General features: G+C 41.5%; 1 protein-coding gene across 2 annotated transcripts in view; it reads left to right on the forward strand.

Annotated features, from left to right (window-relative positions):
* The window catches only part of MBTPS2 (membrane bound transcription factor peptidase, site 2), a 29,262-nt gene extending 4,509 nt beyond the window's left edge, over nucleotides 1–24,753 (forward strand). For both annotated transcript variants that reach the window (XM_072137982.1, XM_072137983.1), the window contains exons 5-12: nucleotides 2,641–2,744; nucleotides 3,873–4,000; nucleotides 5,641–5,759; nucleotides 18,940–19,120; nucleotides 20,479–20,573; nucleotides 21,524–21,716; nucleotides 22,158–22,233; nucleotides 23,275–24,753. In XM_072137982.1, coding sequence (XP_071994083.1) covers nucleotides 2,641–2,744; nucleotides 3,873–4,000; nucleotides 5,641–5,759; nucleotides 18,940–19,120; nucleotides 20,479–20,573; nucleotides 21,524–21,716; nucleotides 22,158–22,233; nucleotides 23,275–23,497 — 1,119 coding nt within the window. In that variant the 3' untranslated portion in view covers nucleotides 23,498–24,753. The remainder of the gene's footprint in view (nucleotides 1–2,640; nucleotides 2,745–3,872; nucleotides 4,001–5,640; nucleotides 5,760–18,939; nucleotides 19,121–20,478; nucleotides 20,574–21,523; nucleotides 21,717–22,157; nucleotides 22,234–23,274) is intronic.
* The last annotated feature ends 248 nt before the right edge of the window (nucleotides 24,754–25,001 follow it).

The raw sequence follows: 25,001 nt of genomic DNA on the forward strand, positions 1-25,001 counted from the left end.
TGGGATATGTTTATATGGTGGAATTTGATTCCAATGTGGGTAAAAAAAAACAACCCATATATATTTGAAAAGGACCCAAAAAGAGGAGCAGTTTCCCAATGGTGACGAGTGCCTAGTCACACATGGTATTGAAAGGTACTATATAACAAATCTTTTTTTTCTGATAAATCTATTTTTATACCAAAACACTTTGGCAGTGTATATACTATGCTCTGTGGGGACTGGGGGAGTGCTAAAAATGGGTCAGGTTCCCTTTATTATACTGTTCCAGGGTTCCTGCACTGTTCAAGAGAGTAGATGTAAGGTCCTCGGGGAAATCGGATCACTTGTCCATATATGGTATTTCCGCATCTCAGAGGGTTCCCACAATTTAATAAAGGTTATTCATTTAATTTAGTTTTTGGTTAGACAGGATCTGAATTCTCAACCTTGACATTTGCAGGCAAGAGCTTTACCACGGAACTACAGACTTATCTGCTATGGGTGGGAAGGTTTTCTCTAAGAGCTTCCATAGAGTTATACTGTGGCACAAGCTCAGTGCACTGGTGTATAGAGATGTATCTTATAAATCACTACGTCGTCTTTTCCTCTTTTTTTTTCCCTTATAAAGCATGTAATTTAATACAGTTAAATTTAAAGGATATCTACCACCAGGATGAAGGATTGCAAACCAAACACACTGACCTACTGACATGTGCCCCCTCTGGCAGTATCTGCACTTATTATGCCCTTGTTTTTCCAAAAAAAGGTTAAACAATTATGCAAATGAGTCTCCTGTCTCAATTAACAGCTATGAAGCCCGGAGCCCCCAGCATCATTTGCATAATTTTAAAGTATTTTTAAGAAAAATCAAGAACATAAGAAGCTAAAAGAGGAGCGGATCCTGACAAGGGGAGATGCATACCTGTATGTAAGTGTGTTTGGATCACAATCTTTGATCCATGTGGTAGATTTATTTTACAAAAAAAGTGTAAAATTCTTTTTTTAAAACGCAGAAATAACTGTCACAAATTAAAGCATGAAAAGTCCCTGAAGAAGGTAAATCTTTATTGGATCAAGGCATCATAAAATACCATAAGCAACACTGTTAGAAAAGTGTAATGTCCTTTATTCAGGTGAAGAAGCGTAAAATCACATGCAGGGAAAAGCAAGCCTTGGCAACGGGACCGTATCGCGCTCCGTGGCGCTTTCTCAAGCCAAACATAATTAATACACTTAAAAGCAGAACGTACACATAGGACTAAAGGCATTATTAATAGTGAACATGTATCATGGTGGTCTGCTAAAGACCTACTAGTACACTTCATGCTCAGAACATATCACCCATTCTTGGGATGGTGTATTGTTGAGCGGGCACATAGAAGCTAAAAGGGGGGGCCTTTATTGTGGCCGGTGCACCAGTTCTGGCATGGCCAGGAATTGTCATCATTTATTTCTTTGTTTATTTTATTTTTTTTAAACGCTGGGAATTATATTTTGATAGTTCGGACATTTTGGGACACGGCAATACCTAACATGTTTTATAAATTTTTAGTGTTTATTTTTATATCAGTGGAGAAAGGGGGGTGATTTTAATGTTTATGTTTTTACCATTATTCAGACCCTTTAGAGAACTTTAACCCTAGGTTGTCTGACACACCTACCATATACTACCATACTACAGTATGGCAGTATATGGGGATTTTAATGATCATTTATTATGGTGTGCCGCTGGCACATTGTAACAAATGGCCCGAAATCATACAGCCTCGGGTATTACAAAGACCCAAGTCATGGAGACAAATCATCACTCCCCGATGACATCACTGGGAGCGACGATCTAAGCCAGTATAGATGCACCCAGCTTTGCCGTCTGCAATCGAGGGTTAACACCCTGGGTGCTGGGTGTGTTACTGGTGGGTGTTTGCTGCAATATCCAGCAAACACCCTCCTTGTATGGAGAGGACTCAGCCCGTAAGCCCTCTCCATACACCTGCTGCCGATGTGTGACGTGCTAATACCTCGCATGCTTTTTGTGTCGTATAAAAGATAAGAAGCTCATCTTTAAGATCCGGCTCTTGAACATACAGACAGTTAAAAGTAGGCAGGGATTGGATATTTATCTCCAGTTTACATTTCTATCTATGTCTGTAGCTGCTTTTATCTCCGGCTCACATAACCACAAACCTGATGTGATCTAAAAGAAGTCATCCTTATCTTTAATATGACACAACATTTCTAGGTGCTATAAAACAGAACATAGAGGCTTGAAACTACCCCTGCTACCCATAGACTTTACTCCTCTGAGAAAACAAGGTGAGAAGAGACATATTTGCCTGATTTTGGGGGGAAATATTGTTGTGTAGGTAAAAACATTATTTCACATGAAAGCGGGGATTCTAGAAAGGACATTTTATACCCTCATTTTGAGCTTTCCTAGTTTCTCCTCCAGTTGGAGAGGCTACCACCTTGTCTGCTGAGATATGTAACGGTACAGATTGCTCATACACACTTTTCCTTTCTTGGCACAATGCTAGTACTGAGAGATGCATGTAACATATATGACTGCCGCCTATGCCCGTCCTTTGTCCGTGCAGCTGCCGCAATACTCTCTCTGTGGTTATGGTGGTTTATATTTTGTCTCTATGCTGACTTGAACAGGTGCCGGGTGTAAACCTTCCCATCAGCCAGCTGACATACTTCTTCTCGGCAATCCTTATCAGCGGTGTCATACATGAGGTCGGGCACGGAGTGGCAGCCGTCAGGTAATCCGATCTTCTTCTTTTTATGTCTGGCAGAGATGAAGCTGCATTTTGTATTCACATGAATATTTAAATGGTATAAATGGAGAGCAGCCAAAAAAGGATGAAATATTTATTCAGTACCTGGACAAGCTGTATGGGAATGGTCTCTTCAAGAATCTGATGAGTCTCCATTATGAGATTGGAATTGGCATTTATGTTTAGACATTTCTGTAAGATGCTTTTTTTTTATTATGGTAAAAAAATGGATCGGGAATATTAAATACATTGGGGCAGATTTACTTATATTCGGGTAACACGTCAGGAAAACGCGAATCGGGCCCTTAGTAAATGACCCCCATTGTCTGAGCTTATCTTATTTATGAACTTCTACCCTAATTTCATAACAATGTGGGGGCCTGATATTCTGTACTCCTGGGGGTTATCTATGGGAAGATACAATACTGTACAGTATACTTATAGTTGCAGCTGTTGTGGGCTCCCTCAAGTACAGTAGTCTCTTCAAGGTGTGTTCACACGTGGCGTCTTGGGGATGTGTTTTTTAAACCCATACGTTTTACATGTAACCATACTTTTGGTCTGGGGCATGCCTTGGCCTGATCGCATATACGTTTCTATGTGGTGTAAGCACCGAAAGTGCCTAGGGCAGCATTAACACTAAATTCGGCTCTGCTTAAAACCAATCTTTTTAAGCAAGCCTATCATATTCCAACTTTAACTCTATTAGCTTTACTAACCCATGATGTGTCCTCCTCCCCTCTGTTATACGGTAATCATCAGATATATACCAGGCTCCTCTGCGGTTCCATTGACGTTAGACTTTCTATATAAAATGGCGGCTGATGACTGGTTCAAGCAGCAGAACTTTTATTATTAAATTATTTTAATTCCATCCCCTTATAAATAATGGCTGGATCATTATATAAGCTCTTATACCTACTGTGTCACCCCCTTCATCCTCATAGACTGAAAGCTCTTGTGAGCAGGACCCTCACTCCTATTGTTCCATATGACTGTTTGTACTCTGTAATGAAGTATATGTTTGTATATGTCCCCTATGATTTGTAAAGCGCTACGGAATATGAAGGCGCTTTATACGTTGCTGTATTAATGTTACCTTTGTATCCACAGGGAAACGGTGCGTTTTAATGGGTTTGGCATGTTTATATTTGTGGTGTACCCCGGGGCATTTGTTGATCTTTTCACCACTCACCTTCAGCTAGTTTCACCCGTTCAACAGTTGCGGATATTCTGTGCGGGTAAGTGACCTTTATGAAAGTCGTTATTCGCAATAGGGGTGGGAGCATTGCATGATTTTCTAGGGAGTGAGGACCAGGAATTTTATGTTTAAAGTTGCAGGTGGCATATTTCAGATTCATGCTATCTCAATGCCATAACATATTCTGACAACACAGACGGTTCTCTAGATGAAAAGAAATTCTTTGGCACAGTATTTTGGTATGTGAAGTATTCGCCTTTTCATACACCATTTGCTTTGCACCCGTTTTGTTGAACAACATATACAGACATTGGGGCACAGCCATTTCTTGTCCCAGCCATGGAGAGAAATGGGTCTCATCAGAATTTAGAGACTTTTAAAAAGACAAGACAATGTAGAGGACGTTCTAATGAGGAGCTTAAAGGGGTTTTCCCACGAACTGAAGATGGGGACTAACTTGCTGATCAGTGGGGATCTTGGTGCTCGGAAATTGAAGAGCGCTGCGCTCGGCAATCTCCGTCAGCTCCAAAGAGATTAGTGGAGCAGAACGGTCATGCGCAAAGGCTTACCGGTACCATCCGTGATCGGTGCTAGCACCGATCGCCGGGGAAAACACCCGCCGGCAATGTTGATGTCATCGGGCAGCAGCGATCCGTTGACCTGAGGCTGTCTTGTTTTAACCCACTCATTACAATGTGCTAATTGCACATTGTAATGAATGAGGAGGAAAATCCCCATATACTGCCATACTGTACAGTAGTATGGCAGTATATGATGGGAACGATCAGACAACCTAGGGTTAAAGCACCCTAGGTAGTCTGAAAAATAGTAAAAGTTAAATTTAAAAAAAGTAAAAAAATTATAATAAAAAAAACGAAAAATTCCAATCACCCCCCTTTCCGTAGAATTGATATAAATATTAATAAACATTAAAAATCATAAGCACATTAGGTATGGGCGCGTCTAAAAATGCCCGATCTATCAAAATATAATAACGATTTTTTACTGCGTTTAACCCCATAACGGAAAATAGCGCCCAAATTCAAAAATGGCACTGAAGCAATGAATAGCAATGAAAACGTCATCAAAAGTTGCAAAAAATGACACCACCCACTGCTCCGTATACCAAAGTATGAAAAAGTTATTGGCACCAGAAGATGACAAAATAAAGAAAAATATTTTTGAAACATAAACATTTTTTTTAAAGCTGTGTAATATCCTGGCCACTAGATGGCGTGCTAATTCTGTAATGTGCGTATTGCTGCAGATCACATCTGTCAGAGGCCGCAGAATGAATGATCAGAGACATTTGCAGCCATTTCTCCATAGAAGTAAACATGATCGGCATGATTAAAACATATGCTAATAAAGTATAGCACACTGTCTCTCCGAGGCGCTCATGAATAAACGGCACCCTCACTGCATTGGGTGACACACAATTCTTAGGAGCAATCGGCACAGCACATACTGTTTTGGCTTCTAGCTGTCGAACCTGACAATAGTTGTAAAATACTGTACAGTGAAGCTGCGTTTTTGGGTGGGTAGAGCATTCAATGTGGTCAAACTTGAGTCATTTACCTCCAGATTGCATAATCGTACATGTTTTATATTGTTATAATGTATCTTGTCTGCTTATATCGTACTTTTTCATCAGTGTCTATATTGATTGTCTGTTTGTAGGAGTTTGGCACAATTTTATTCTTGGCCTCCTGGGCATCCTGATACTATTTCCACTTCCTGCGATTCTGTATCCCTTTTATTACACGGGTGTCGGGGCTCTGGTGACAGAGGTTTTAGAGGTGAGTACCTGTCTGTATTTGCTTTCTTTCTACCTATGCTATGGTTTTGTAACTGAGCCGTGAAACTTTTGGTTATTAGACTTTTATTATAGCCGCTGTACTTTTTTTTTTTTTTCCATCAACAATAAACTTTATTAAAGGGATCAGTGGGAGACAAACCATGGTACACCTCTAACTTAGGGCTTGCGACTCAATTCTGTTGGACTTTGCATGATAAGCTGGACTTCTGTTCCCTGAGCATTGAGGGTCCAAGTGGTCAGACCGCTATGAATTAGAATGTTATCCCTTGCACTGTGGAGAAATTAAACTAAGTGCAACCTCTAATAAAGGGAACCTGTCATCAGAACACACATTTTCACATATTTTCACATAATGACAGGTTCCTGTAGCCTTTTGATGCTAGTTCCTAATCTGCTTCTATACTTTAATATTAATGGTTCCACTCACTTTTAAAGGACACCTGTCATCTATTTTTGTCACCTCTACCTGTTGGAGCAGCTCAAGAGGATCCATCCCAGCCTTTATCTAGTCAATTCATACATTAATTATTGTAAAATCATCTTTTCTTTATTATGTAAATGAGGCTGGTCACATGGTCAGAGGCAGTGATGTCACCCCTGTTACCCCTCCCCTCTCCTCCCCTGCTCATGTTTGTGTGTAATGTATAGTAAAGCATTGCTAGTGTGTGTGCTGCATCTGCTGACATGCTGCATCCTCCTAATACACAGAGACACAGACATCAGCTACACAAGTACCTGACATGTTCTGCTATAACATGGCTGCTGCCTGAAGATGTTGTATCTCTCATACACTCACAGGCTGCAGGGGGCGCCAGCACCAGGAAGCACATGGAGGAGCCATTACACCATTATACCTCACATCATTATTCGGGCTCTTAGTCAAGCACTGGGGGTGTGGCTGTGCCTCCCCCTCATGAATACGCTGGACAGCTTGAATATGCTAATGACTCATTGGACATTTCACAGCTCATTTGCATACAGCTTTAGGACCTCATTGCTTAAGTTTACAGTGATGACGGCAAACTGCACCGAGTCAAGGGGGGGGGGACTGTTACAAGGCTGCAATCATCATCATTACCTGCTCTGCTCTGCCAGGTATACTATTCTTATACTCACTGGAGTGTGCCCTGATGACCGGTTCCCTTTAAGGAGTATTTCCATCTCTGAAGTCTATAAGATGTGCAATTGATATGTGTGAACTACCAGTAAAGCATTATTGCATTGCACTGAATCTGGTTCCTGTATATATACCTTATCTCACAACTACGGGCAACTATTGGCAGGGGTTTTCTTTAAGAAATGCATCGATCGTCAGACTACACCAAGATCTGCTTGTTCAGGTAGGAAATGCTTTATAACTACTGCAGATCAATGTACTAGCTGAGATAAGCGCGGTATTCAGTAGTTCATCATTTTTAAGACCTGTGAGTGCTGATATATCATTTCAGCTCCACTCTAGCCATAAAATCCTTCAACATTGTAAAATCTGCTTTTTTTTTCCCCCTTGTCTACATAAATATGTTGGAAGTGCCTTTTTCTAAAGGGATGGGGTTTTATCTTAAATTTTAGAGCAGAACAGACTTGCTGCAGTCTTTGCTGATTTCTTATATTTAAGCCTATTCATGGTCATTTATAAAGATGCAATATTAACTTGATAGGATAGTTTTATTACCATAGTTACTTTCTTTTTTTATGCTTTTAGAATTAGCAGACGAATGACTAAAATGTGAAAAAATATGCAGCTTTTTTGTAGATTTCCCTATGAAACTCTTTTTAGTTAACAGTAAAATTGAATCAACCATTATCAAAATATGGTAAAATAGTTATGGCATCAATAAGTGACACTTCCCAGGTTCAGCAATACATTTAGAGGAGAAAAAAACTTGTGAAACAGTTTCCCCCTCCTTTTCCATTTTGCCTTCAGCTTATGCTGGAGGGAGACAAAGATTAAACAGTTGTATCTTCTAAACCAGGGGTGGCAAACCTATGGCACTGGTGCCAGAGGCGACACTCCGAGCCTTCTCTGTGGGCACCCAGGCCATCACCCCAGGATGAAGTTCACCAGACAGGACTCAAAGAATCTGCCTGGAGAATCTTCCTACAATGATAGATGAATTTGCCCTCCTCCTTTCAACTGCGTTGGTGTCCTTGGGAGGCTGAAGGATTGAAAGTTGTCAATGAACAAGGAGAAATAAATTGCTGCTTAAATTGCTGCGCTGGCACTTTGCAATAAATAAGTGGCTTTCGGTTGAAGTTGGAGCACTGAGGCTCTAAAAGGTTCGCCATCACTTTTCTAAACCAAGGCACCTGGAAACTCAGTTGCCATTTGATAACACTGGTGTCATTTTTACAGGGAAAATCTCTCCTTTAATATTACATCAGGATTTTGTTCCTAGGTGTTACAGAACCACAGATATCCACTGTTAAAAATGACATTTCTTACAGCAACTTTATTTATAGCTTCTCATCCCTGACTGTAAATTTAACAGTAAATATCACCAGTTCTGTGGCAGCTAGAAACGTAATCCTGATGTGATACTAAAGGGGAGATTCTCCCCTTTGAAATTACACCTTTTGATGTGTGTTCCCCTGCTCCTGCCATCCAGCTTGTTGATTATAGGCAGAATGGATGAGTAACTAAAGGGACACCGAGGTCACTGTTCAGAAGTCCAACACACTTGGCTGCTGTTGCTAAACCTAGGGAAGGGTGACAGATTGATGCACACTTCAAATGGCCACATCTTCTGAACCGTGGCACCAGGACACACAGTTTTGGTATTATTTTAGGTGTTTCAGAAGTGTAGATTTCCACTGTTACAGTTGGAAATAGGAACTGTATGTAAAAAATTGAATTTCTGACTGCATGTTGCATATTTCCCCCTGCTGTTCTGTTACCACCACTCGACCACTGGTGATAGGTTTGGAGCCTCGTTTAGTGTTCCCCTTGTAGCTGAGTGGAAACAAAGGAAGCAGAGGACAGGGAGTGAGGGTAAGGCAAGCTAGGATGAAGCTTTGCAAAGATCAAAGAAACAATGATGCTAAGCTCTAAGTGTAAAGTTTTTATGGAATTATGTATTTATGTATTCTTTTTTTTTTTTATCTTAACATTGATGGAACGTTAGGGTACATTTATGAAACTACAGAGGATTGTTTGTCTGTTAACATGGAAAAGTATACATTTGCATGAACGATGGATAAAGAAATTTGATTACAATTTTTCTATACATTGGCCTGTTCACATCTCGGTTAGTTCACTAGTTGTTTTGCAGCAATTATTGTCAGCAAAAACCAGGATTGATTAAAACTAATATGAACTGGATCTTAGAAGATTGATGTAGCCCAAAAAGTAATGTAGACAGGACTACAAGCTTGTACAGCAGCACATGGAGGCTGTGCATTTCTGGACGTGCTCTTTGCAGATGGCTCTACAGTTGCATGTGCCCTGAATTGCAGCTAATCCTGGAAAAGTGTGAATGATTACACAAGAAGTATTCAACGGCATGTTCCATCCATGCAATATCCAAATAGGCCTTGTCCTTCATGGAGAGAGAAGCTATGTGCAGCCTCTTCCTTCTACATCTAATTTATGAAGGTCCCAAATGAAAGACCCTTTAACTCTTATAGAATATAAAAAATCTGCTTTGTATATCTCTTATTTAAGCTTGGCTTAGCTGAAGGTTACCCATTGAGCACCTTGGACACATGGCCAGATATGTCCTTGTATTGTCAGAGTGATCCCCGCTCATTCTCTTCTGATATCGGTGACTATGCTATTCAGTGACGTTCAGGCTAAACCCTGGCACATTTATTTGCTCCTTTATCGGAGAGGAGTGAGACATTGTAAATGCTGAGAATAAGAGTTATTTTATTGGCCATGAACTTCTTGAAGCCATTGAGTTCCTTTCAGTATAAGTGAGTTATACTTTAAGACTGATCCGTGGTAAGGAATATTCTTCCAGATATGTATTGATTAAGCTTCAAAAGTGCCAGTAGTTCCTAACAAATCTCTTCTTAATTTCTGCAGTTCATCTATTGCACAGAACAGGCTTTGCTGGAATCTAGATAGTTTGTTGAAAATGAATAATGTGACCAAATGTAAGCCCAGAAGTCATCCATAAACTGACACTTGTTGGATACTTGCTTCAGGTCACCCGCCTTGTAATAGATGCATATTTATTGCTTCCTGGCAAATTTTGCAGAAATAAGTGTCATCCACAATCCCTTTTTAACTGAAGGCTTCAATACTCCTTAGTAGTGAGAAGAGGACTCGTTGGGGCCATTGAACAAAAGTTTGGGTAACCAATGCCGAATCTAAATGCGAACACCCTCTAGTAATGCTCTTGATTGGTTCTGGCACCAATTACAGTTGTTAACCCTTTAAATGTTGCTTGCAAAGCCTTTTCCTTGGATCGCTGATCTCTGTGATGACACAATCCTTTTTTAGCTCTAGTTTGCAATACTTTTTAGACTTGAGTTTTGGCAAAAAGTTTCGCTCGGGTACTCGCAGTGGAACGGCATAACTGTGACTGCATCAGGGATCCTAGGGAAAAATGTCAGCACGCACACTCCCTGGCCGCGTTAATCACGGGTCTTACTGGTAGTGGTGAACCCGATCCTGAACTTTTACCTGACCCTGCAACACCACTGTTTGGGTCCTCTCAACCCTACTTATTAGTCCCTTCAATGCCCCTATACACATGCATGCTCTTCTCTGCTAAAATACAAGCCCTCTCTGTAAGGAGAGAGGTGGGTGCACCACTGTCAGAAACCAAAGGACTACCGCACACACTGTTCATGTGAAAGAATTTTTTCTTTGTGCTGAAGCTGTATACATGTGCTGCTGTCAATACAGAGATGACAAGATCTTTTCACCCAGTAGTGCACATGAAGTTTGTTGTTCAATATCCATTTAGCATCGGGAAGTACTGGCTAAAGACACATTGCTGTATGTTGTAGTCATTCAGTGAATAGCGGCAGGAGCTGGGAGACTCCATACAATACAATAAGGGCATGATAACATGGGTTCATATACTAGTGGATTTACTGTCAGAAACTCCTGATGGCAGACTATCTCTGCAGAGAGCAAAACAACTGGACATGTAAAAATAAACCTCCATGTAATTATTTCACCTTCAGGGCGAACCACTTACTTCTCACAAATTCAATGTAAGGCCGTCATAGGAGTAGAGGGCTTATTGATGAAAGTAAATTCTCTTCCAAATTGTAGCCCTCTGAAAATGGAGAAAAAATAAGTTTCCCACAGAAAATTTGTGAATTTTCTATAAACGACTTATTATTTTTTCATGACTTAAAGCTCTCATTAATGTTTCATATGTTATTTTGAAAGGATCCTAGTATTGACCTGCAGTGTAATTGCTCCTTATTGTGCAGTACAGTATAAAGGGTATGATCGGGTTTCTTGTGCTGTCATATGGGTCTTTGACATTGTAAGTCATCGCTTATTAAAGATCCGTTTTACTCCAATGATCCTTTGACTAATAAAACTGCTTATCTATAATCCCTTCCTGAGTAATACTGCCGGCTCCCCTGCTGGTGCTGACATTCATTGTATCCCTGGCATTAACCCCTGAGTGCTAACACAGACTTTATCCCTTGAGGTCACACTGATGGAGCATGCTATCTTGCCAGTGGATGATGTCAGTAAGTCGCTGTAATGAGATGTTACCCCCATATGTAAATAAAGCGTATAACTTGTAGATGGGCTAGCGACAGTGAAAAGCCCTTTAGTATGTGATTTTTAGCTGCTTAGGTGATGATTTGAAGCAAAACTGTCACCGTCCCCCCCCCCCCCCCCCCCCAACCCCACAAACCACACACAGTGGGGCAGATTTATCAAGCTGTCTGATTCTCTCTGTTCCAGTCATGAGGAGGCGGTGTTAGAGACAGTGGCTGTGTGTGACTCTACTCTGCTACATCATTAAAAACTCCTTCTGGATGGAGTAGGTAAGAGTGACGCTGGCTATGTGAAGAGAAATCAACCTTCCTCCACACTCCCCCTCAGAAATTCTCAATTCTCTTCAGCTGTGTTAGCAGTGTCAGGGAGGAGGGTGGACTAGCTTGACTGTATTTTGCACCTCCCCACCTCCATGACTGGAACAGAAGGCCTCAATAAAAGTGTTTTTTAGGGTGGCGGCTCTAATCCCACAGATAGAGGCATCATTGGAACATGTATAAAGACATCTGTGTGTGTTGGGGGTGGGGTTGTAGCTGGTTATAGGTTCAAGCTACTCCCTCCCATAGAGATCCGTATTCCAACCTGTGCAGTGTGTGTCTATGGAGACTGTATGAGCTCACGTCTAATTTCTCTGTGTTTGGTTAAATTGCTCTGGTAGTGAGACTTTATCCTTTCACTTTCAGCTTGATCTTTGAAAATGCTGCTAATAGAATACTACAGCCAGGGAGAAAGCTGAAAGGGTTAACACTCACAGCTGTGTAACAAACAGGAGAGGAGAGCAATCTGCCTTCAATCTTGTAGATGACAGATTTGCCGTAGCAATTCACCGAAGATTGTGCGCATCACACTTGCCATAACCTAATTGGAAAACTGTTTCTATACATTATCTTAATATCCAAATGCAAATGTAAAAACCCTAAAGAACTATAAATTTAAAAAATAAAAGTATGAATAAAATTTTTATTATAATAAAAAAATGCATAACAAGGGTTCATCCTTATCACGTTTTTATGAAATGCTTAGTGTCTAAATCTATAGACATATACTGGACGTGTATGTTAGATCCTGCAGGAAATGCAGTATGGAAAGACCCAGCAGTCTACGTACCATTGAGTTTACGGAAGACGGATGCAACATACTACATCCCAGGCTCCAGTGAGCATACGCTCTGGACCGTCCCCAGTGATGTAACTCTCTATATAGGGACCGTGACATCACTGGGGAAACACCCTGAACATCAGCAGCAGCCAATCACTGGCTGCACCCGATGCGCATTCCTCCTCCCACTTTAAGGGGGAGGAGGTAGAACCAGACAACATAACCGACTGTATAGGCACACTGTGGGATATGTCCTAACCCTCCATTGTAAGAAGATATTGGGAATCTGTATGACGTATTCTTACAACAGAGAGCAAAAAACTTGATGTGAATGTAGCCTGAAATGGTTGTATGTGTCAGAGCAAAAAATATTGGAAATTTTTTCTGAGGGCAATGGGGTTTCCAATAAAATAAAACATAAGTGCTTTCAACCAAAGAAGTAAAGAAAAATGCTTTGTGTCCAGTCCATTGAGGTCCTTGTGGTCTGTATGTGGCGTGATTGGCACACGTAATGACTGGTGCGGGCATTCTCAATGGTTCCTGCATCGGTTTCTGTACTTGCTATTACTGCTAGTTGTTGCTTTTTAGAAGTATTGTTTTTACAAACTGGGAAGCCCTAAGGATTTACTTGCTTGGCAACCGCTCGGCACAGATGTCTTGTGCTGTAGAAGGGTTTTGTCAGATGCCACTAAGTATAGGCTGCCAGGCTTTGCCACAGATGGATTTTGTTTGAACAGGACATGGTGCTCATTATTTTGTATGTAAATGGAGATTTTGCCTAAAAACTCTAGTACACAACTAGGGACACCCTGCATGAATTGTACACCGCTGATTACACTGGTTTAATCCCTGTACACTTTATGTTCCAGGATTGTAGCTGGATTTTGTGCACTAGTTTTTGAGATAGATCTTTCAGTGTACTACTAAACACCCCCACCCTCCTGAACTGCTGTAGTATTCAAATAAAAACTGCTACAGCATTGGGAGGGACTGTGCAACAGAACAATAGAGATTTTGCACACCAGTGTAGCTGTGCACCAGTGTTGCTCTGGGTTCAGCTACAATCCTGGAATGTAAATGTGCTACTTGTAGCACACTCATAGGTATGGTTACAGAGCTCTTTAGGGCCAATACCTAAGGCTACATTCACACGAACGTATGGGGCACATCCCCCATACACCGCAATGGCCTCACGGCGCCGTATGGGAGCGGTACGCTGCAGCACAAGTGTGGCACAGTACCATTCCGTAGCCCGTAGAAAGACATGTCCTATCTTTCGACGGAATACGGTGCCGGGCTCTATCTTACTCTATGGAGATGGGTGGGGGTGAGCGGTGCTCTCCCCGGCGCCGATGTATGCTTGCCGTACTATGGTACGGCGGGCATACATCATGTGAATGTAGCTTAACACTGTCACGAACATTGACAGATTCCCTTTAAAGTTGAGCTGTCGCTTCAGCTGTTTGGTTACAGATCTGTCCAAGACTGCCATTGAAAACTTTGTATGGTCAAAACTGCTGCCAGATGCTTTAATATATGTGGATTTTGATATTGGCCATACTGATTATTGGATTGGATTTTGGGAGCATATTTCTATAAGACGAATGATTCTATGATATAAAGTATCCATTTCTTTGGTAAAATATTAGAAAGCAAATGGACTCCAATCCTGTTCTAGAGGTAAGTACTTTCTTGTCACTTGGCGTTATGTGGCAGCGCCATTCTATAGGAATATATTTTGGAATAACATGTATGATAAAATATGGATTGCAAGTGACCCCCATTCTTATGCTGATTATTAGGTTCTGCACTCTCAGGACTTATCAGGATGATTCAAACCCACAAAGTTACAGCAACCTGTTATTCAGGACCTTGTCAGATCACAATGATGTCCTGTTATTTTCTGGGAACATTGAATGCTGCATACTAATGACCTGTAAGGAGTCGCAGAGAAGAGTCGCACTGACCTGTCACTCCTGGTTGAATAATATCCCTCACAACTAGGACATCATCATCATGATACTATGATCATACCTCGACTGAAGTACAGTAAATTGCAAACATCCAGAGGGCCGTTTGTAATTAGGGGTGGTATGTAAGTCAGGTGTTCTTAAGTTGGGGATCACCTGTATATATGTTCCATCATAGTTACTTCAACAAGAACAAACCTATAGAACCTTGTAAGCAACATGTACGGTAATAACGGTAAGAAAATTTCACTAAATGGGAACAAATTGAATTGGTACTCTTTTATACTGCAGTGAAGAAGCTGTACCCAGATCTTCAGCTCAAGTGCCATATTAAATTGCTACATTTAGAATAAATTATTTGCAATAAAAAAGGCATAAGCCAGTTTTTGTATAGAAAAAAGAGGCCTATTTTTATCAGGAACCTTCTCAAGGACGCAAGTGATGACGTTGCGTAAATCTTTTGGGCCTTGGCAGTCGTATCGAACTGACCCAGGTGTGACTGGCCAGGCCAGGGACTGTGCACAAAGTACATGTCGTCACCGGTTCCTATGCGATAGGACTAGATGCTCTGATGCCCCCCCCCCCCCCCCCAATAATAAAAAAAAAAATTGGTGTTAAGTTTATTTTTCTATTTTGCTAGCATCTATAGATGCCATTGTTAGGGCCAAAAACACACAACTTTGGGTCCATGAACTTTGAACCATGCATGGGCCGTACTAAAAATTACTCCAGGTTTTATAGGCTTTATGACTCACGGTGGGGAAGCATGGAAATATTAGTATGATTCTTAAAGTCACATCTCGGTATAGTGTATGGGCCATGAAATCAGGGTCATGTGTTTTTAGGACATAATTTGGTTACCAATACTACCGTAGCTCCTGATGGAGTTTATAATGGTCAGAAAACCAACCTCATCCTCTGCTTGCAGTCCTGTAGTCATGTCTGTATAATTAGTGTGACGGACATTTTTCAAGCCTTAATCAATAGAGACCAATTCTGCTGACTTCAGCCTCCATTCAGTTAATGGCTGCAGTTTCTTTCCCACAGGAATTACTGCTGACAGATTTCCTTTGGGAATGTAATCAGAAGTTATGGATGTTTATAGGAAAGGAAGGAATTTCTTTTTAGCTAGTAATTTTATTGTCTAATATTAACCATTTATCGGTGATGACTGCATTACGACATTTGGCTAAGTCTCTAGGTTAGAGGTTTAAGTCACAGGGGTTTTTGATGCTGCTATTAAATGATAAAACAAATATGGACCATAATAAAACAATGGGGTAAATGAATTAGGCTTTCTACACCAGTGTTCTGGCTTCTCCAAACCAGACTCCCCACTTTTACGAAAGTCTCTGCCAGAAAACCAGCGGAAACTATAGCCCAAAAACTCTGCCATTTCAGAACTGGTCTACAGTTTGGGAGTGGGCGTCCGCATTTACTAAAAGCCGGAGCCGTTTAGTGAATACGGGCACAGGACCGCCACTGGCGGGGAATTTTAGAATTGGTGTTAAAAACAGCAGTCTTGATGAACTTGTTGCCAGGAATATCATTTTTAGCTGGTGACAGGTGTCTTTGTCAGCTTTCTGAATCGGCAATGTGCACACGTGCGCCTGGAACTAAAGCCGGAGCTACTGCGAATGCACAGAGCTCCATCAGTCAGCTGCGCGACAGAAGATTCGTCTTGGGCACGCAAGTATGAGGGATCGCAGAGGCTACTAGGGCGTGTAGTAGCCTTTGCTCCAGATTCGCTATTTCTCTCCCCAGTAGCCTTTGCAGAAAATTAGCATATTAGTTTGATAAACTGTAGATTAGGTTAGAAAGCATTCTGGTTTAGGATGTTGCTGGGAACGTACCATCAGCTCAACCTTAATAAGTAGATTCTTGATGGTAGATTTCCTGTTAACCTTTGTGGGCTTGGTTTGGCTTTAAAAGCTATGAGCTAAAAAGCTGATTAAAACCTACGTTGTAGTTGTTTTTTTTAAATAAGCCGCTGGTCAAAAAAATGTACAAAACCCATTTTAAAGGGAATGTGTCACCAACAAGTAACTTATATTATACAAGTTCTTTTATGTTTAAACCTTTTTTTTTGTTGTTATTTTATCTATATTTAATAACTATATCCTGCCGTTTACACACTAATCTATGTTTAAGGCTATATTTACACGAATGTATGGGGGACGTATATACATCCCCCATACACGGCAGTGGACTCGCTGCACGGTACAGGAGCGGTATGGTGCAACACACGTGCGGCAGTGTACCGTTCCGTAGCCGGGAGAAAGTAGGACATGTCCTATCTTTCCCCATAATCTGACGCCGCAGCCATATATCGCTATGGAAAGGAGCGGAGGTGACCGGCGTTCATCCCTCTTGTTTTCCCCTCTGCGTTGATGTATGCCCGCCGTACTACGTGTTAATGTAGTTTAACGGATTGGAGGCTAATAAATGGTCAGGTGCAGAGGGCAGGATGCAAAACAGTCACTTGCTTTATACAATCCATCGCTGGATTCAGTGGTGGACGTGGCAGATAAGACCTTATCACGATGCGGTGAGCGTACATTGTTTCAACTCGGTGTGACTGTGCATGGAAAAATATGGGACATGGCGCTTGCCTCTTTATGGAGAGGGGAGGGGTAAGCAGCGCTCTTTCCTGTGTGTGGTTGTATGCTCCCCTGGCCAGGATATGGCTGTGTGCAAGGGGCCAAAGGGTTCACTCTATGATGTTACCGCCCAGCTTTTGGGAGTTGACTCCAACAACCCCTTTAATATTAGCTTAACTGAAATTTTGCAGAGGTTTTCAATACAGCAGTCTCCTCATTTACATGACATGCAGGATTACATTAGAAGATAACTGTTGAAAACTCCATCATTGTCTCCACTACTACGGTATATAATGACACTGTACATTTTCACCTTGGATCTGCGCTGAGGCTGCTGTGAAACAGGTTTCTAGAACGCGGGTAAGATGGCCAACACCATAATCATGAAAATAAATTCGAAGAAAAAAATCTGCAACCTTAAAATAGAAACAGATTATAGAAAAAAAAATCCTGTGTTTCACTATGGGATTATAAGCAAAGGTGCTCCAGGATTCTTCAGGGAATGAAGTCCTGTCTAGGTTTTCCATATACTGCATACCCTAAAATTAAAAATACTTGCCTTTCCATAAAGACTAGCTGGAGGCAGTGAGAGGCCACAGCTGTGCCCCAATCACTAAGGCAGTAATCTGGCACCGGCCCAGTGTATTCTCTGATTGGCTGCAGTGGATGCATGTCATGTGCATGTAACCATAGTCCAAGAGGAGCAACAGTCTCCGCGCCAGCTCCCTGAGGGTATGGACAGGCAAGAACTCTTTTATTTTTCTTCTACGCCATTTGCAAATGTGAACTAAGCTTAACTCCCGATGCAAACAATTGTGTTTAGCCCGTGGAAACGGAGCGGTGCGTTTTTCCTATGCCACGGACTTTGTACAGGACAGGACTCCTTGCATTATATTTCTGTATCATACAAGGGCTCCCGTCCTGTACAATGGGGAACATTTACTAAGCTCTGTGCGCCAGTTTTCTGTTGGACTTTGCACATTGTTTCTAGTGCAAACTGCTTGCACAGGTATATAAGAAGGGTCCGGGCCACAAATGTGACAACCCTTTTGTGTCGCGGCGGCACTGTTCTTCATGCCACACAAATTTTTGCATTGAAGGGGACTTTCCAGTGCTCAGTCGAATCCTGCGCCAGAGTTGACATGCAAAATCTGACAGATTTGTGTCGCACACCCTATGTTAAAGGTGCACAAAAGTGATGCCCTCTGTTGGGGCATTGCATAGAGCGCCAGATTCGTGAAGAATGTGCTCAAGAAATCCTGAATCTGGTGCCCCCTGCACATAGTACAGACTGCACTGTTGTTAGTAAATGTTCCCCAATGTGTTCAGTCCGTGAGATCAGGCCAAATGCCCCACGGGCCAAATGCGTTTGTCAGAAGCGGGTCTTGCTCTAATTCCCTTCAGCCTGCCTGGCCATTTTTGGGCTTCCTGGGTACGAGTGGAGCATCCAAACATGTATTCACACATTGGAAATTGCCTTTAAGTCTCTGCTCTAGTTCAGGCTCTATAAGGGCCTGTGCCTAGCACATTAATTCAGCATTTGATGCTTTGCCTAATTGTATAGATAACAGACTCCCCTCCACTGCATGAAATATGGGCCAGGAAAATTAACTTGGGTGGAGATCTCATGGAGTTCTCACCGTATAATAATACATTCATAATAGGTCCCACCATATCTGTACATTTACATTGTGACTGGAAGGATAATTTTGATCAGATTATACAGACATTAGACGATACAGAGAACTGCTGACATTTTCTTCAGAAATTGATGTTTGATCAATGCCTTTTTTTTAGGTTTCTCCAGCAAGTGGACCGAGGGGTTTGTTTGTTCAAGATATTGTTACCCAAATTCAAGACTGTCCAGTGAAAAGTGTGGATGATTGGCACAAATGCCTAAACGACATCTCCTTAAAGCCCCAAACGGGCTTCTGCATAAGTACTGGGACTCTACAACAGCTGCATTTCCCTAGCAGAGGTACAGTAGTATATACTGTCATACCATCCCAAGTGTCACTGAAGGTAAGGGGCTGGATTAGCTCATGTTATCGAAGCTGTATTCTAGAAGATGGGCAGCATTAGGGGGATTTGTGAGGTAACAGCCCCCAAGGTAATGGTCATAGAAAACTCTGCACTCTCCAAGAATGAGATGCAATTCCACTATAATTGTTTCCATTGTAATTTCATCTACAATCTTTTGGAATTAAAAGAAATTCTTTGTTGACATTTTGGATTTCTATAAATTTTATACTCTAGATTCCATCTTTTTCGCTCTCTCACTCTCTCGCTTGCTTTCTCTTGCTCTTTCTCTTTCTCTCGCTCTTTCTCTTTCTCTCGCTCTTTCTCTTTTTCTCGTTCTTTCTCTTTCGCTTTCCCACTGTTGGTATGTTGAGGCTCAGCGGTGATATTAAATCAACATTGTGCATCCACCACAGCCTAAAACTGGCTAAAGCAGATGCGACGTTACTGCTGTGTCTCCCTAAGGCAACAGGAGGCATCGTGCTGTTTTAGAAGTACAAACAAGCCTATATTTGTGTTACGGATATGAATTGATTTTCTAGTGAAAAAGATGGAGGGACTACATGTTTTCCATGACCTAGAAGAAGTACATAGAGGTCAGACTCCACATTCATATTCTGCGCCTGATAAATCATGATGGATAATTCATCTGGAGAATATTAGATCTGTGGAGTTTAGACCAGCTTCCACTTTCCTATACAGCCTTTTGGGTTAAGTCAGAAAACAAGTTTACCTAGGGCCTTCAGATTATTCCATGACCCATTCCTCTTATCTTGGGGGCCCATACATGCCCTGATTGGACATGTTGAGGAGATATCTGTACCACATTTTCCATCCAAGTGGATGAGAATTGTAAATGATCTATGTGCCTCATACTGTAATCTGCCGTGGATTTTAACATCTGCAGCACTTTCCTTCCTGCCGCGGGAGGTTTTTATGGTGGACTATTTGTAAATGTGTAGAAGAGAGGCCTGAATGCCTTTCTGGAGAGCAAAAATATCACAGGTTATGGGGAAAAAAACATTCTATGTACCCTAGAAATCATTCAGTATCTTTATCTTATGAGTTTATGCCACTGCAAGATATTATTACGGTAGTTTATGGTTCCGGATTTCGGAGACGTTGCGTTCCCAGCATAATATATGTATGTGCTAAAATAAACAATTCCTAAACTGGAATAAATAAAGAGCAAGGAAATGAGACACAAAGTACAATGAGAGATGGCCTGTAAAAGAAGGGGAAAGCAAAGAGTCTAGACAATATACATGTTCTGGTACCTAAGAAGTAAAGATCCCTGATGATTTCCTGCATTTTCAGTGTACAGGCGGCTGGATGGATCTGTAGAGTGTTGCAGTAACAACAGCCTTTCCGATATCTGCTTCTCCTACAGTGGCAATGGCTACAGTCAGCAGGTAGGCCCTAAAACACAAACCAATTATGTGTTTGTTGGAATCACACAATTTAAGGGCTTGTTCACATTGGCGTTGGTGCTCATCTTCAGTTGTGCATCTGTTGCGTTTTGTCTCCATTGTTTCTCTGTTTTTCTTCCATTCTAAAACTGAAGATTTTTACCATGCTTTGAGAACATCCCACCTGGTTTTCCAGTGAAAAAAAACAACCAGACGTTTCATCAATTTTTTTTTTTTTTTTTTTTTTTTGCGTAACCATGGACTTCTATTGTCTTTTGTGATCCGCTTCAGTTAAAAAAAAAAAAAAAGACATGTTTCATAATTTTTTTCCAAGGACCACATATCAGTGAAAATACAAGCCAAAGCGAAAACACCTATAGAAATCAGTGGCTGTGTTTTTCATGGCCGTGGTTCAGTGATTTACATGGATGCCTCACAAAGCCAATGTGAAAGAGCACTAAGGTGTACTTCTCCTATTTGGTGGTGTGGCAGAATAAGAGGACTAAGTGGACTTGAGCCAAGTCCTCCCTGTCTTTCAAAACAGATTTAGCCAATAATTGGGCTGTAATAATTTACTATTTGGACATCTCCAGTTCTATCAACACTTGCTAAGGTCCCTTTTATGACCAAATAAATGGAGCTGCTGTTTTTGCAATTACAGTGACTACCTCTGGCGGTTCCATAGAACCGAAAGGAGCAAAATGCCTGTAACTGGCCACCTTGGCAGCATCATAAAGTAGAAAAGGATTGTTTGGGCATCTGCGACCAAACAATCCATTCATTCGCTGTTACTAGGGACCATCTGTAACACCCCCACTGATTCGAAAGTTTGTGTATAGTGGATAACTTTATATAAGGATAGTATTGTATATGCTGCAAGAGTTGCTAAAGTGTCCGCATATCTGTAGAAATAGTTAAGAATACGTATAACACATAATCTTTGTCACTGACAGTATGCCTGTTTGCCTGCAAGAAAAGCGCTGCTCTCCAGTCCAGATTGTCAGTCTAATGCAGACTGCGAGAAGTCATCAAACAGTGTCTGCGCCATTCCATCCATAGAGAACCAGACTCGGCTGATCCGAATAAAGCATCCTCCTCAACTAGAGATGTTATTTATAGGCTATCCTGCACACCTACAATATGGAGGTAAGGAATCGAATTCTCACCACTGGTCCTGCACACATGAGGAGTAACCCGATTTCTATCATTTCATGCCCTATAAATTGGACACTGTAATTCTGGCTTAGATGAAAAATGCTATTCGCTCCAGCTTAATTTTTCTGCTTCCCTCTCACTCCCATTATATTTCCATATTTTTAGTATAGTAGTAATACTGCAATGCGCTACAAATCTATACTTTTTCTTTGCACTTAAACCAAGACTGGTAAACAAGTTTGTGGATTATAATTACCCTTGCCCTAACCATATGGCAACATATGGCAGTGCTATGCCACACTTTCTTCTATAATAATCTATTTTAGGTGCATTCACCCTGAGACCAGTAAGTGATGTATGTTCAGATTTGTGGGATGGTAACACATGCAATTTTGGAATAATTTGTATGACCCTAACCCTTTCTTTTCACAGTGAGCCTGAGCAGTTTCATTCCTCGATATAAGTTCCTCAGTGTCGATCTTCCTGTGGTTATAGAGACCTTCTGCAAGTATCCTTTCTAGTACCGTAGTCATGCATTTCTAAAACTGATCTAATTTATTGGGTAAGAGCACAGAGTTCCCTGTTTTTAGTATTTTTTTGAATATGGTCCTCATAGCATACTACAACCAAGGAGCGAACAGGGAGGGTTAACACTCACAGCTGTGTAAACAAGAGAGGAGAGAGAGACCCATCTTCAGTCCTGTAGACAGATTTGCCATAGTGACGTAGAGATGACATTGCAGCCTGTTGTTTTAATATACAATCTAAGACTCCATTCGCACCTGGAACGGGACCCGGGAGCGCAGCATGCGTTCATGTAGAGAGGTAGAGGGGTGAGCAACCCTCATATAGGGAGGAGTGCTGCTGGGCATTTTTGTACAGCTAAAGATAAATCACCATCTATCCTTTATGCAGCGACCACACAGTATGGTGACACCTATGTGTGCTCACCAGACCGTGCCGTGCACAATGCACTCCCATTGCGGCCATATGTTAGCTGCCATTCATACAGCTAGCATACAGCCGCCATATATGGTCATGACCTCTTGATGGTGACCAAGAAATACTTCCAATGGATGCCTCAAATCTATGCTACAGAAAAAAGTAGGGTTTTCTAATGTTAAAAGGACACGCTTTTAGATTTTGCTTGGTGCATAGGACCTACGGATGAGATTTGTGTTTACATCAGGAGTTGGCATACACTAATGCCTTATCAGCAGCAGGCCATGTACCGTTGCTTGTGGCCCGTCCGACATTGCCGGTTGAGCGCCACTCACTCAGCTGATGTCTGAGAAAAGTAACTTTTCCCTCCAGAAAAATGGGCAAGGATCTGTCCTATCTTTTGTGGTGCAGCTCATCGATCTGTTCTTATACGTTTGTTTGCAAAAGAAATGACTGCAGCATTCAATGATATTGAGAAATGACGTTTCTAGTGGTTCATCGATTGGAAGAGAGTGTGCATGGCAGCAGGGAATATATCCAATTCCTGGTGCTTGTGATGTCTTATGTACTGGGTCTGTTTAGTGGTTTTATCCTTAACTGCACCAAGATATGTGATTTCTCTCTCCGGGGCGCTGGCTGTAATAAATGCCGTTCCGTGCTTTGCATTGGATGGACAATGGATACTCAACTCTTTCCTCGAAGCTACGCTGACTTCTCTAATAGTAGAGAAGGAGAACCGAGAACTTTTGGGCTTCTTCATTCTTCTAGCTGGCAGTGTTCTCCTGACTGCTAATGTGGCACTGGGACTGTGGATGGTGACAGCTCGGTAGCCACGTGTCCTCCTTGGCTACAAGCCTTTGGACTATCTCTATTGAACAATCTTACTTTTAATGAGCTTGACTTTCATAAATCATGTTTTTTTCTTTTTAAATATCGCCTATATGACCAAAATATCCAGAATACTGCATCTCTGAACAGAAACTTGCAATCCCCACTGATGGGAAGCGTTCAATGACAAGTGAAGAGCCGCACAGTTATGGTCCATTTTTCACTAGTGGCCGAGTTGTCGACCATTACAAACAATGTAGGAACAGCTCTTTGTCATATTATTACTAGTGCCATATGTTTGATTGTGGACATAGTTACTGAAATAACTAGTAATAATTACTGCAGGAATAGTTTTATTTTATCCTACTTGCCTTTTAACTGTTAATATGTTGTACTTGTGCAGATGATTCTTACGTTATGTGTTAAAGGGACAAACATTGGAAACGTAACACCCCAACAGGGTACTTCATGACTTTGCAGAGTTTCACGTAAAACTTAGTTTATGGCCACATTCAGATGAACCTGTGCTTGCCCGGCTGAACACACGTTGGTGCACTGGAGAGGAGGATGTCTGAGCGTTGCTCACCCCTCTCCTTTCCGGAGGAAATGGCTCCACACAGCTGTAGAGGGGAAAGATAAAGAGCATTCTCTCTATCTTTTCCCTGTATATGGTACCAGAATAGGTCTCCATAGGCGTCTAAGGGGGCGTATATCCAGCCGCAACTTGCAGCCGGATATACGTCCCCACAAAGGTCATGTGAATGTGGCCTAGGGGTGTGAGTAGACCGTGCTGCCATGACACGGCCGTGATGCAGTTGTGATGTGGCCGTCTGCAAAAAGTCTGAAATTGTGACTATAATTCGTCACAAATAACATAATAAAACATAACAAAATTATTTAGAACTAACAGTACATGAAACGGTCACTAAATTTCTTAATTTTATGCGGCAGGTCCCATCACAGCCATGTCATCTATTTGCACCCAAGGCACTAGCCAGGACCATGGAGAAGTCTTGCCAACCCTGGGCTTAGTTCCGTGGGGTGGAATCACAAGATTGTGGGTTGTATATGATTCTATTGTGTCGTAGGTCTGACATGTATATCTACATATGTGCTATAGTCTTAGACTAGCATCCTGACAGCATAATGTACTGTACTACATAGCTAGTGTAATGAAGCTAATCACATGTTCCCCTGTGGGACACATAAAACTGTGAAACACTTTCTATAAAGTTTTTAATCCCCCCCCCAACCCAAATTATTTAAGAAAAGGCACATATTTGGTTTTGCCACATCCAGAAGGTCCCTTATGTACCTCAAAATGGCACCAATAAACTAGTACGAAAACAATACTGCCAGACACCCAAATTATGACTGCAAATAGCAAGTCTGAACTAGAGGGTGTCTATGGAAGCCAAAATCAATATCCTAAAGCACAAATATAGTGGATTTTACAAAGTGTATACAGTCCTTATTGACTGACTGTAATGGCAAAACACATTTCTG

The sequence above is a fragment of the Engystomops pustulosus genome, chromosome 2 (genome assembly GCF_040894005.1).
Source record: "Engystomops pustulosus chromosome 2, aEngPut4.maternal, whole genome shotgun sequence".
In the NCBI taxonomy this organism is placed as follows: Eukaryota; Metazoa; Chordata; class Amphibia; order Anura; family Leptodactylidae; genus Engystomops; species Engystomops pustulosus.